Source organism: Oryza brachyantha, chromosome 10 (genome assembly GCF_000231095.2).
Source record: "Oryza brachyantha chromosome 10, ObraRS2, whole genome shotgun sequence".
NCBI lineage: Eukaryota > Viridiplantae > Streptophyta > Magnoliopsida > Poales > Poaceae > Oryza > Oryza brachyantha.
Genome location: NC_023172.2, coordinates 10,592,934 through 10,606,606, shown reverse-complemented (window position 1 = coordinate 10,606,606; position 13,673 = coordinate 10,592,934). Strand labels below are relative to the sequence as shown.

Here is a 13,673-nt window from a genome sequence, read left to right as displayed (position 1 = left end):
CAAATTCCAGATGAAACCCATGCATAAGTAATGGATAAAATTAATAGGGTGATGCAACATTGCCGCTAGGACAACATATTTGATGTGTACACCACTTGTTAACGGATAATCTTCTTCATTTGCCTCTATGGGAATGACATATGTTGAAGGTTTGTTTTTCACTCATGGATTTTAGTACGAGCTTCACTAGACTTCACAACAAATTTCCATGGAGTCCATCATGGAATTTAAGAAGAACTAACTGTGATCATGTGAACCTAGATTACACACGTTGTCTAACACTCAATTCGAGAACATCAAGAAATAAGTCCTTAAAATACAACCAACCTTAATCAAAAGAGGATTAGGATGCCCTAGAACTACTATGTTGCTAGAATGAGTCTAAGCTCACCAGAGGACGAGGAAAAAATAACCTAGCGCATGACTCCATCTCCTTAACAAACAATCCTCATAATCTTAGGGGGTGAATGTTTTTTCTGACATATTTACAAATAAAAAATAGTTTATGAATAAAAATTTTATATACATATTCTTAACGATCTAAAAACTAAGGTTGAAAAACAAATTTCGGTAAAATTTAAGATTAAAAATTTAAATTTTAGGTTATAAACATAAGCAGAAAAAAGATTAGGATAAGTAAATGTTATACCGACCCATCCTTTTTATTTCCTCCGTTTAATAATGTAAGATATTTAACTTTTTGGTTGCAATGTTTGACTATTTGTCTTATTCAAAAAATTATAGAAATATCATTTATTTTGCTTGTGGCATACTTTGTTATCAAAAGAACTTTAAGCATGTCTTACCTTTTTTATATTTAAACTAAATTTTTAAATAAAACAAATGATCTAATTAAAAAAATCAATCATCTTACTTTATCCCACAGAGCTAGTATCTCTCGACAATGTCAAATGCGAGTACAAACTTGTTGTGCGGCCGCCATTCTGCCATAACTCTGCCCAAGCTAACATCGACACCCACTTCATCTCCGATCCAACGGCTGACGCAGCCTCCCATCGCTCGCACACCGAACCCCACCGCGGCCGCCGTCGGCGCCGCTCCTCCAACGCACTTCCCTCCTCCGCCTCCTCCGCCTCTCTGCCCCTTCCACGCACTACCGCCGCCACCGACCCGCTCCTTCTCCGCCCTCGACGCTCTACACCGATCGACTTGGGCGTCCTCATGCTGTGGGCCGGCGGCTGGCCATGGGGCTGTCCCGCTGGCAGCCGGCCGCCGCGCCCCACGCCGTCACGTCTCGAAGTCCACGGCCTCGTTCCTTCTCGCCTTCTCTGAGGCAAAGCGTCGAGCACCACCCGTGTCCTTATGACCTCCACCATGAGAGATCAGTGCCGCAGTCTTCTCCTCCTCGACCGCCTTCTCCGCCGCCGAGACGCCCTTCGACGCTGCGCCTCAGCGGCCGGCCTCACCTCCTGCGTCGAGGACACCCCCGTCCCCGCCGCCTCCACCGGCCTCCGCGGCACTCTCGATCGCTTGGATGCTGGCGAGCTCGCCGCCACCCAACGCCTCTATCACTCGCTTATCATCGCCTGCGCGCAGTACAAGAGCCTGGGCGATGCCAGGACGATCCACGCCCACCTGGCCGGCTCCCAGCTCGCGGGCAGCGTCTTCCTGGAAAACTCGCTCATCCACCTGTACTGCAAGTGCGGCGGTGTGGCCGACGCGCGACGGGTGTTCGACGAAATGTCGAGGCGCGACATGTGCTCTTGGACCTCTCTCATTGCGGGGTATACGCAGAACGACATGCCCGATGAGGCCCTTGGGCTGCTCCCTGGGATGCTTAGAGGGCGATTCAAGCCGAACAATTTCACATTTGCAAGTCTCCTCAAGGCAGCTGGTGCTAGCGCAAGCAGTGGTATCGGGGAACAGATCCATGCACTCGCAGTGAAGTATGACTGGCACGATGATGTCTATGTTGGGACTACACTTCTTGACATGTATGCGAGGTGTGGAAGAATGGATTTGGCCATTAAGGTGTTTGACCAGCTTGAATCAAAGAATGGGGTTTCTTGGAGCGTGTTGATTGCTGGATTTGCAAGAAAGGGAGATGGAGAGACCACACTGTTAAAGTTTGCTGAGATGCAGAGGAATGGATTTGAGGCAACACATTTTACATACTCAAGTGTGTTTACTGCCATTGCTGGTATAGGTGCACTTGAACAGGGTAAGTGGGTGCATGCACACATGATTAAATCTGGGCAGAAACTGAGTGCATTTGTTGGGAACACAATACTTGACATGTATGCAAAGTCAGGGAGCATGACTGATGCAAGGAAAATTTTTGACCGTGTGGACGAGAAGGATTTAGTTACTTGGAACTCAATGCTCACAGCATTTGCACAGTATGGGCTTGGCAGAGAAGCAGTCACCCATTTTGAAGAGATGAGGAAATGTGGCATTCACCTGAACCAGATTACTTTCGTTTCCATTTTGACTGCTTGTAGCCATGCAGGGCTGGTGAAGGAAGGCAAGAGGTACTTTTACTTGATGAAGGAGTACAACTTGGAACCAGCGATTGACCACTACGTGACGGTTGTTGATCTCCTTGGCCGAGCTGGTTTACTGACTAATGCTCTTGTCTTTATATTTAAAATGCCCATGAAGCCAACTGCTGCTGTTTGGGGAGCCTTGCTTGGGGCTTGTAGAATGCATAAGAATGCCAAAATAGGGCAATTTGCAGCCGATCATGTATTTGAACTTGACCCAGATGACACTGGTCCACCTGTGTTGCTTTACAACATATATGCTTCCACAGGCCAATGGGATGCTGCTGCTAGAGTGAGGAAGATGATGAAGGCAACTGGTGTGAAGAAGGAACCTGCGTGTAGTTGGGTGGAGATAGAGAATTCAGTGCACATGTTTGTGGCAAATGATGACACCCATCCAAGATCAGAAGAGATATATAAGAAGTGGGAGGAGATAAGCATACAGATTAGGAAAGCAGGGTATGCTCCTAACACAGATTATGTGCTTCTGCATGTAGATGAACGAGAGAGGCAGGCAAATTTACAGTATCACAGTGAGAAGATAGCGCTCGCATTTGCACTGATCAACCTGCCTTCAGGGGCAACCATTCGGATCATGAAGAATATTAGGATATGTGGGGATTGCCATTCTGCATTCAAATATGTCTCCAAAGTTTTCAAGCGGGAGATTGTTGTCAGGGATACAAACAGATTCCATCATTTCAGCAGTGGCTCTTGTTCATGCGGAGATTACTGGTGATTTCGCTAATCTCAGGTATTTATGACTTAACAAATTAACTAATGGGCCATTGTGCTTATCAATCATGTTTAATGTAGCTACACCTAACAAAACTGTTTATGCAATATAAAGAATTTTGAGGCATAAATCCACTCGGGATGATTTACTTGATAGTGGAAACAGCATTTTTCACAGCTAATCAAGATCATTCATGAGACCGTAGCTCTTGGACTCTGTTGTGGCATATGGGACTCTGTTTTGGAGTATGGTGGTGCGTACAGTCTCTAGTTGGTTACACGTTTGAGATGGATTTGTTCCAGGTAAATTTTGCTAGAGTCCTGCAGATAATCTTGTATATTGAAAAATAGATAAAAAAGATTAAGACAATACTATGCATATCTGTGCGACGTATAAACAGTGCTATGATTGATTTTTCATTTTACGCATGGTGAGGTCTTTTCGTAATGAAGCCACACCTTTAAAGGCTGAATTACTTTGAACCGTTTTATTCATAATTTGCAGTAGTCCTCAGAAGTTATCTCCTTCATTTGCTCGTGGTCATCGTAAGCATCTGGGAATAGGGAATAGGCACAGGCATCGCTATTCAGCTACAGAACAGAAGGTTATCATGGAACGGGAGGATGCAGCTCTGACCATGACAAAGGAATAATACGACTGCGGACAATCTTATGCCATCACAGCTATATACGGTAATTTTCCGGACGAAACTTTTGTGAAAAATGCATGTTTGGCTACAAGATTATTTATTGTGTTTTGTATTGGCCTTGAAAGTTTGCCTCTCGATTAATGAACTTAGGTGGTGTTTGGGACAAGAGACTTATTTTTAGTTACTTGTCCCATCGAATGTTTATACGCTTATTATAAATAGTAAACGTAGACTATTAATAAAACCTATCTATAATCTTGGACTAATTCGTAAGATGAATCTATTGAGCCTAATTAATCCGTAATTAGCCTATATGATGCTACAGTAAACATGTTCTAATTATGAATTAATTAGGCTTAACAAATTCATCTCGCGGATTACCACTTATTTATGAAATTAGTTTTTTTATTAGTCTATGTTTAATACTTTAAATTAGTGTCTAAACATCCGATGTGACATGAGGCTAAAAAGTTTAGCCCCATCTAAATAATCCCTTAATCTTCTAGTGCTAGGTGTTTCTCTGCGCACACTAAACTAACTGGAAGTGCAGAGCGAAGTCGAATTGTTTGTCATTTTGTCTATAAAACATATAACAAGTTCTCGATACCCAATCCTGATGATAATACAAGATAATATTTCACAATTTTATGGCACAAGACATCACTGCTTGGAGGAACTTGAACTGTTCTACAATAACACTGATGCACCACTACCTTTATTTGGTTATACAAAATGAAAATATACAAACGGAACTTTCCTTCCCGAAAAGGTCGAGAAACAAAAGAATGGAACAAAACGACTTAAATTAGATGCAAATGAAAAAAAGGGAGCATTAACATGTAATACTGGTACAAGGAAGATCAGAAGGCAGAGTGAAGTAAGAACTAATGAACTTTGGACAGCAGAAACATCCATATCAACCAGACGGCCTCTGATAAATGTGTTTTGTTCTTGGGTCAACAATTAGGCCTCTCCCACCGTTCACCTCCAAATCATGCCTATAAAATTAAGTAGATAAATATTGCATGATTTCCAGCAAGTGCGGCAATGTGCCAAAGTCTGGAATTTGTGTAAGGGTACTTACTGGAAGACAAAATCAGGAATAGTTAGTTGTTCACGTGGTACATATCTGAACAGATGCACAAGCCTATCCACATAGACAACCTTCTTCCAAACCTAGTTTTATTGTTTTTAAAAAATGCAATGATCTCAATAAAATATTAATAAAACATAAAAGCAAAAAACAGCATGTGTTGAGCTAGGAGGTACCTCTCCATCAACAAACATCTGCATAGCCAAAATAGCTGTTCTCAAACCCAGCGTTGGGTGGAGGACATATATTGCCTGTAACAGTGAGTTCTGTTAGAAGAATGCACTTACTAGCGGATAAATGGGTTACCTACAGCACACAGACAAGATACTGACTTGAAGGTTACGCTGATGTTTCCGACCCAATATTTGTTGTATGCGCTTCATGAATCCTAAATCTGGTTGCCTGAAATAGAACAAAAGGCTCCTTTTACATACAATGCACATATGCAACAACCAAACAATAAGGAATGTCCTGACTGACATTTACTGAACACTTACGGTTGTAATGATGCAGCAGAATGAAAATAGACAATGGTATATGGCTTCTGAATCAAAGGCTCAAACTCCTGCAAAGAGTAAATAATATGAGCTTTTCAAGATTAAACTGCAACCACCAAAACAGGGTATGGCAGAAGCACATCGAGAACACCACGGCCATAATATTTTGGTAAAGCTGATATAACTGCCTAACTGAAACATGTAGTTCAAATATTTACTTACTACTGCCATCCGAAACATCAAGGCATTTTTGATATACATTATAACAAATAAAATATGACAGCATAACAACTTCAGGACAGGGCAATTACTTTTACTACGTGTAGAACAAACCGTTCAAGATCCAAGCAGCGAAGAAGAAAATGTGCACCAACAACAACCATAACTGGGCGTCCTTCACTATCAACTCCACCTCGATAACTGCAAGAGTCAATATAAAGCATCAGACTAAGGCAAGGAGCAACACCACACTGGCAGAAGAAGTAACATTAGTCAGAAGTAAAAAAAAACTTAAAGCATGAAAGACATCACATACATTATTTTCATTTCAGCAATCTCTGAAAGGTTAAGAGAATTTGCTTTAGCAAGGTATCTTGAATGAAGTGAATATTCCTCTGCAGCAGATAATGAAGGGCAAGCTAGATCTCCATATCCAAGCAACTTAGCATAATTAAATCCCTTTTGAGCTTGGGCAGATTTTTCCCACTGTTCCTTGCGCCGCAAATCTGGATCTTTGATTAACGACATAAATGAAGGATCCAAATACGAGTCCAACTTGAAAGAACTCCTGTTGAATAGATAAATAAGTTAAAAAAGATCATTCACGATTAATACTTTACTATTTTATGGTATGTATAAAACAGTAAGTTAAAGAAGTAAGGGTGAATAGCCAATCTAGTCTCTCAATTTTCACCAAAGGCTCAATTTAGCTCTTGAGGTTTCACTTTGTCCACACAAGTCCTCTACATATTTGTTTAGGCTTAAAACTGTCCTTAGACCCACATGACATGCTATATCGCTAATCACACTCTGACACTCAATATTTGTATTAGAAAATGTCCCTTTTGCCCTTAGCTAGTAATAGAAAATTTTCAGTTGTCTCTAATCAAGAAAACAGTATATTTCTGCTGAAAATTGGCTGATTAAAAAGATGAAAATGGTTGAGAAATTGATTGGCACAAATGAAAACCAAAGAGATGTGAGTTGTTATCTCAGACCACCAAGGCTACATAATGCTTAAAGTATGATCAGCAATTCAGCATTAGGGGCATATCATGTATTTGGGTCTCTGCTGGTGAACTGTGAGTCCATCTACTGTAAATAATGCAATAAAAGATTTCAATCAGACCTCTTCGATGCCAATCCAGAATCAAAAGGAAGGTCTATAGGAGCAGTAGTCGCAGTTCTGTCTGCTGCACCAGCAGGCAAAGGTCTTATTCTTATTTTCCTTTCATCTATTACAGTTTCGCCATTCTCATCCCCAACATCTGCTGGAAGTTTAGATACCGCAATCTCTTCCTCTTGTCTGTCCCGAGGGAAATATAATGGGAGCAATCTGCCAAATGCTTATTATTAGTGATGCATGAAAAACCAATACAAATCTGGGGGTTTAAGCTTAATTACCGCTTGTATATCTCTGTATCAGATGATGATACAGTACAAAAAACAACACCAGCAATTTTGCTTTTTTGTTTCTCCAGAAAACGTCTAACAGTTCCTGCATGGATAGGGTAGAGCAAGTTCATGAGTAGAACATAAAACTATCCATAACTAATATTATACTAACAGAGTAACTATGGCACAGTTTTTTTTTCTTTTGTGCAGTTCACAAGCATTTAGTTCTACATTTTTGCCAGTCAACATAAATAATATAAAATCAATAGCATGAATAAAATTAACAAATGAAGCAATGAATAGAAATAACTCACTTATTGCCACATGGGCAGCTGGCTCACGTGGGTAGTTTTTAGCCTCCGTGTAGATGCAACCCATTGCAATGCTAATGAAATAAAAGATCAATCAGAAATTACTAACCAGATGTGTTGACTCAAAACCAGCACAGTGTATGGATTTTTAAACCCAGAAAATGATGCTAACTAAGGATTAAAGCATTTGATCCAAATGATCCAACAAGTACCTTTCAAGGCCATTCTCAATGAGGAGTTCTAGACAAGAACGATAGCAATGACTAAGTGCATTCTCCGCAGCTGTGTGATACTTGACAGCATATTTGGGGCCAACTGTATGAATGACCTTCCTGGTAATAAATTGAGAAACATTTTAGTATAACAAAGAAATCACACCATTGTGAAACAGTAATCAACATCTTTTTCATGTATGTTAGATTTTTATTAAAATTGAAATTTCTAAAGTAACATCCAAACTCCACTATAATTTCAACTTTCAGGTTATGTGATTTTAACAGCCATTTGTATGATATAATTTGTACTGACAAGCAAAATTGATAGCTGGGTGAGCATATGAAGTTAGGAACTTCCAATATACATAATTGGGTACCATCTTAGTAAAATTATTCAATTGAATATTGTGGAATCAACAAAATTGAGGTCTTTTTAAATCTGGATACACAACATGCTGGAACCACCAACCTTGCAGGCAGATCATACGCATTGGTCATCTTCGCCATACCGGTTCTGCACCCTCCCTGAAAAAATTGACCAAAAAGAAAAACAAATGGCACTTCACAAACACCGCAAATTGAACAGAATCCTCTAAAATTTCAACTCAGGGTCACAATTTCCAATCCGTACCAAGGTGGAGCATTCCTCTGCAAGCCCAGACCCTGCTGCGGCGTGCAGACCAGGACTGCTGTGTGTCTCATCCAAGCTCTGCAGCAATTCCCAAAACAACAACCTTAGCATCACAGCTCCAATTCTCTTCAATTGACAACAAGCAAAGCAGAGAATCGCGACCTCGTTAGTGGAGTTGACGACGGCGTCGACCTCGAGGTTCCATGGGTGGCCCCTCCAAAGGTAGATCCTGGAGTTGATCTCGTGGTCAACAGGGAACCGCGAGGCGCCGCCGCGGCCGCCGCCGGAGACCCCACCGCCGTCGTCGCCGGTGAGGGGGTCGCAGAATGAGAGGAACGCGGACGCTGAGGGCTCGGATCCGCCACCCTCGCCGGCGTCCGCTGCCCCGGGGACACCCGAGGACGAGGACGAGGACGGCGCGTACAGGCGCTGGTCGGGGTCGCTCCATCGCGGCACCTGGTCGAGCGTCACGGCCGGCTCGACGCCGCCCACGCCTGGCGCCATGGCGGCGGCTTCGCCCGAACCCGTGGCCGCCGCCGGCGAGCGGTGCTGCATGGCGGCGGAGGCGGGCTCGATCGCGCGGAGGATTAGGCGGCTGGGGCGGCGGCGGGTGGTGGTGGCGAGGGAGAGAGGTCAAGCGGCCGTTAAGAGAGGACGAGAGAGAGAGAGATAGAGAGAGACGGAGACACCTCGTCACCGACACGTGGGCCTCAAGCCCACGCCGGTCCCACCGTGTCAGCCGGGGCACTGCCGTCTGGGTTCACGGCTCGGGTGGGCGTAGCCGCACGAGATACTCCGCACCTGTCCTCCGACCGTCAAGGGGACCCCACCATGTCTGGGTCCCTACCCTGTCAGTGCCTATACCTCCGCCTCAGGTGCACACCACGCGTGTGCGTAGCTCAGCTCCACCCCGTACGGGCTCGGGGAGCGGGATGCGATCCGGAGGCGTGCTGGACGGCCCCTGGACTCTATCGCCTCTCCCCGCTAGGCTCACGTGGCACCTCCACGTGGCTGACGTGGATACCAGCTCGGATTTGATGGGTGGGCCCACCTATGCAGGAGGAGAAGATGCTAGTGCTAGCACTAGGATGCGTTCCGCGTGAACGTAGGTTACCGGCGCGAAAAACATGAATATATAATAAATTTAAAAACGTTAATTTAAATTTTTAAAATAATTTTTTATATTTTTTTAAAAAAAGTATTGTTTACTCGTTCGGGAAAACAAGCTAATATAGTTACAATCGAACACGGCCTACGGCCTAGGCGTGAGACAACGACGACAAAGGGAAACGAGTCCGGAACAGCATGGGCCTGGGGCAACCGTGGGATCTGTCCGGAATCCTTTGGCTAGAATCTTTGAGCAGACCAGAGCATAAGATGTGATCGTCTCGTCGTCGTCAAGCTTGGGGATGGATGTCGTGCAAAGTCCAGGACAGGAACAGTTCATCGTCGATCATGCTTCTGCGTGCAAACTGATTGGGGATGGTTTGGATGAGGATGGAAGGATCTAAGGATAAAGACAATTCATGGTAGGGGGAGGACCCCTGGCCTTAATTTGATGTGTAGGTGCATTGAATTTCAGCCCTTGGTTAATACTAATGTCTAGTGCATTTTTTGGTCTTTGTCATCCGAAATGGCACATAGATTTCCTCTAAAACCATGTTCCAATTGTTCGTTAGAGCATCTCCAACAGGTTTTTCATCTCACTCTTTAAGCCAAAATTTAGTCATTTTGAATAAAAACAGCACTCCAACAGTCTCTCTATCTGACTCTTCAAGCCATCCGGATGGCTAAATCACTTCCCTCACTAGCCAAATTTGGCTAGTCCACTCTACTTACCATTCACTTGCCAAACATGGGTTCCACACATGGGTCCACAATCTTCATCTCTCTCCCTGGCCTCCACCGACGCCACCGAAAGACAGCGACAGAGCAAGACCATCTCCGCCTCCCAACGCCGCCTCCCCGTCGTCGAGGTCGCCGACGCCACTCCGCGCCTCCCCGCCTGCCTCCTCGCGTCGGCGTCGCACCGTCGCCCCGGCGCCTCCCTGCCTGCCTCCTTGCACCGACGTCACGCCGCCCCGGACGCGGTCGTCGGGTCGTCGAGGGCGTCAGCGCCGGCGCCGCGCCACCTGCCTCCTCGCACCGGTGCCGTCCCGCCGTCGAGGTCGCCGGCGCCTCCCCACTCCGCCTCCTCGCCCCGGCACCAACGCCGAGCCGGGCGGCGCCTCCCCGCCTGCCTCCTCACGCGGCGTCGCGCCGCCGCCCCGGCACCTCCCTGCCTGCCTCCTCGCGCCGGCGCCACGCCGCCCCGGACGTGGTCGTCGCTGGGTCGTCGAGGGCGCCGACATTGGCGCCGTGTTGCCTCCTCGCCCCGGCGCCGGCGTCGCTCCGGCTGCCTCCCCCCTCCGCTTGCCTCAGCCCGTGTGAGAGGAAGGAAAGAGACCAAGAGAAAAGAAAAGAGAGAGAAAGAGATTAAGAAAAAGAGAGAGAGGGAGACAAGGGGCTGACAAGTGGGGTTCTAATGTATTTATAGAGAATGAATGAAGAGATTGTTGAAGTAAAAACGAAATTTAACTTGCTAAATGGAATGGGGAGTGGCTAAATAGACATTTGGAGAGTGAAATTTGACCATACTGTTGGAGATGCTCTTTAGAGAGAGCGCGCGTGTCATATGCATACATAATTAATTTATTAAAGTTTTAGAGATACGTTGCTATGGAGTACCGTATGTCACTAGTGTATAATGCCATTTTGGATCCCAAGGTAGTAGAACTTGCTGTAGGGTGTACAGTAAAGGCAGACAGTAAGTTCGGTCCTAAATAATTAAAATATCGTATCTCTCCTTAACTGCCGCTTGCTTTTCTCTCATTCGATCCCCTTCCTGCTCCCCCTTTTTTTTTAATTGCTTATGGGCATGGCTTATGGCTAAATAGTCACTTGTAGTTTTTCTGCCATAATGTATAAGCAAACTTTATGATGCTTAAGACCCCTCATATTCATTGTGGATGCCTTAAATATAGTGTTGCAAGGCTCTGGTTGGTGGGGCTACGGCTGATGAGCAGTAAAATAATAAAGAATGAACCAAAAACAAGTCGTTAGTAAAATTATGTGTAATATTCATGATTTAAAAAGTTAAAGTTGAAAAAAGAATATAATAAAAAACCCAAAATCAACTTTAATTAAGCTTCAAATTATAAACTTCACCTACTGTTAATAAACCAACAAACAGACGATGAAAGTCATGGACATACGTATGTAGTTATGGTATTAAAAATGATCAGTAAACCATCATCTTTCTCGGCCTTTCATTTCATTTATTTACACGGCATCACGCATTTCCGTCTCTCACAGGACAGAGCATTGTTCAGTTCGCACGTTCTCAACGAAGATAATAACCGGCCGTGAGTTTGATCCCTAGGATCTGCTCATGAGCATCACCGTTAGTTTTTTATTCACTAGAGGTTAGATTCCTGAACGAGAGGGTTGGGTTAGATCCATCCTATATCGTACGATGGATTGGTTTTATTTTTCTATTTGGTTGGATGGATCGGTTGGATTTAGGGATTTAGGGCAGTACAAAGTGTCTATGGTAGCATGGAGCATGATTCTTGATATATATATATATATATATATATATATATAAAAGATATGTCTAGCCATATATCGTATACCTGTCTTAAAATATATTTTTTTCTAGGATGTTTAGCATATAGCTAAGAAAATGTTAAACAATTTTCTTTAGTTATTTGATTTATCATTTTTGAATTTATTAGATTCTCTTTCTAAGTATCTGATTGTCTATGTAACCATTAGAGCGATTAAAATCATAGGAATCAGTATATACATAAAGTTTAAATGTTAGAAATATTTATTTTACGGACGAATAGAGTTGGTCGCAGGTTTAGCATATGTACAGAAGGCATGAGTTAGCATGTGGGAGAAGTGTGTGTATGTGTGTTGTGCATGTATTAAGATAATATGGGCGCGTTTGCAGCTGCCGGCCAAGGCTAATTTTTCTTTTTTTGATGCGCACATTTTTTGAACTGTTAAAAAATAACGAGTTATATATATATATATATAATTTTGACTAATCTAATTTTTAAGTTTACAGGAGCTAGTCATGTGTTAATAACTTTTCTACGTGTGCTAATTAGCCAAAACGTGCACTTGCCAACACACCCCTTAACTTGTACCTTAGTATCAGGCCTTAAAGAAAAGTTTGTCACCTATGGCATGAGTTAGCATGTGGGAGAAGTGTGTGTATGTGAGTATGTGACTATGTGTGTTGTGCATGTATTAAGATAGTATGGGCGTGTTTGCAGCTGCCGGCCCACGCTATTTTTTTTTCTGCACGCTCTATCTAAACTGTTAAAATGTACGTTTTCAGAAAAAAGAAATTATATGAAAGTTGCTTAAAATTTTTATTAATCTAATTTTAAGTTTACAATAGCTAATACTCAATTAGACATGTGTTAATAACTTTTTTTATTTTGCGTCTGCTAATTAGCCAAAACGTGCCGTTGCCAACGCACCCTGTAACTTGTGTACCTGAGTGTTCAGGCCTTAAAGAAACGTTTCTCACCTATGGCACCATCTAGAAGTAGGATTATATAAGGCTAGAGTTGAGTGCTTGTGTATGATCTGGATTCAAAGGAGAAGGGCAAGGTGGAGTTGAACAAGTTTGCAGACAATTGAATCTAGTATTACTTTATATTCTAATAGATGACATGGTTAACTTTTTTTACACACCTTTGATCATTAGTCTTATTCAAAAAACTTTCATAATTATTATTTATTTTCTTATGATTGGATTTGTTACTGAACATATTTTGGTTATGACTCATATTTTCAAATGTTTAAACAAAAGTTTTGAATAAAACCAATGATTAAACATGCAAAATAAATCAATGACGTTATCTATTAAAATTAAAATATGGAGGGATTAGTAAGATAGCTAACTGCTATAGCGAATGGTTGGTGATTTGAGTTGAGCCAACAATCACATCTTACACCATACAGGTGATTTCCTTAATGGACATTTTCGGTGATTTCGAAGGGGCCGTGAATCATGATCATCGGAGTGTTTAGTCCAAATTGGTGCTTTAGTAGAATACTCTCAAATTGGTGAGACAAATCTTTAAAGCCTAATTAGTGCATAATTAGCTATAAGTAATATAGTAACCAACCTATGTTAATGACGGATTAATTAGGCTCGAAAGATTCGTCTCGCGGTTTTCAGATGAGCTGTGAAATTCTTTTTTTAATTTATATCCGAAAACATCGGGACTTTAACTTTTTGTCACTCTTAGTAATGACACCTAACATATTTACCACCCGCTGTCTATGATATCTGGGCCCTCATGTGTCTATAACATGTAGGCCTAGTGGTAAATGTGTTAACACCATTTTTAAAAGTGGTA

The 13,673-nt window shown here is 42.8% G+C and overlaps 2 protein-coding genes across 7 annotated transcripts; one reads left to right on the top strand and one right to left on the bottom strand.

Annotated features, from left to right (window-relative positions):
* Positions 1-1,146: 1,146 nt before the first annotated feature.
* LOC102701583 (pentatricopeptide repeat-containing protein At3g24000, mitochondrial) lies at positions 1,147-4,088 on the top strand. 6 transcript variants are annotated; one of them, XR_005812574.1, is made up of 3 exons: positions 1,147-3,258; positions 3,446-3,542; positions 3,745-4,088. XR_005812574.1 is itself a non-coding variant. In XM_040527973.1 (2 exons), exon 1 carries the CDS (start codon positions 1,324-1,326, stop codon positions 3,241-3,243), a length of 1,920 nt encoding a protein of 639 aa, XP_040383907.1. In that variant the 5' UTR covers positions 1,147-1,323; the 3' UTR covers positions 3,244-3,258; positions 3,748-4,088. The 6 variants fall into 6 exon arrangements, 2 of the variants coding, with proteins under 2 accessions (XP_040383907.1, XP_040383906.1); XR_005812573.1 differs by having other exon boundaries at positions 3,418-3,542; XR_005812575.1 differs by having other exon boundaries at positions 3,406-3,542; positions 3,748-4,088.
* A 415-nt stretch (positions 4,089-4,503) lies between these two features.
* LOC102701303 (protein GDAP2 homolog) lies at positions 4,504-8,902 on the bottom strand. The gene is made up of 14 exons (XM_015841520.2): positions 8,413-8,902; positions 8,251-8,328; positions 8,089-8,144; positions 7,617-7,736; positions 7,408-7,478; positions 7,103-7,196; positions 6,828-7,034; positions 6,015-6,266; positions 5,791-5,899; positions 5,480-5,547; positions 5,315-5,384; positions 5,159-5,233; positions 4,974-5,065; positions 4,504-4,887 (listed from the first exon to the last, which is right to left on the bottom strand). Exons 1-14 carry the CDS (start codon positions 8,803-8,805, stop codon positions 4,806-4,808), a joined length of 1,767 nt encoding a protein of 588 aa, XP_015697006.2. The 5' UTR covers positions 8,806-8,902; the 3' UTR covers positions 4,504-4,805.
* Between the last annotated feature and the right edge of the window lie 4,771 nt (positions 8,903-13,673).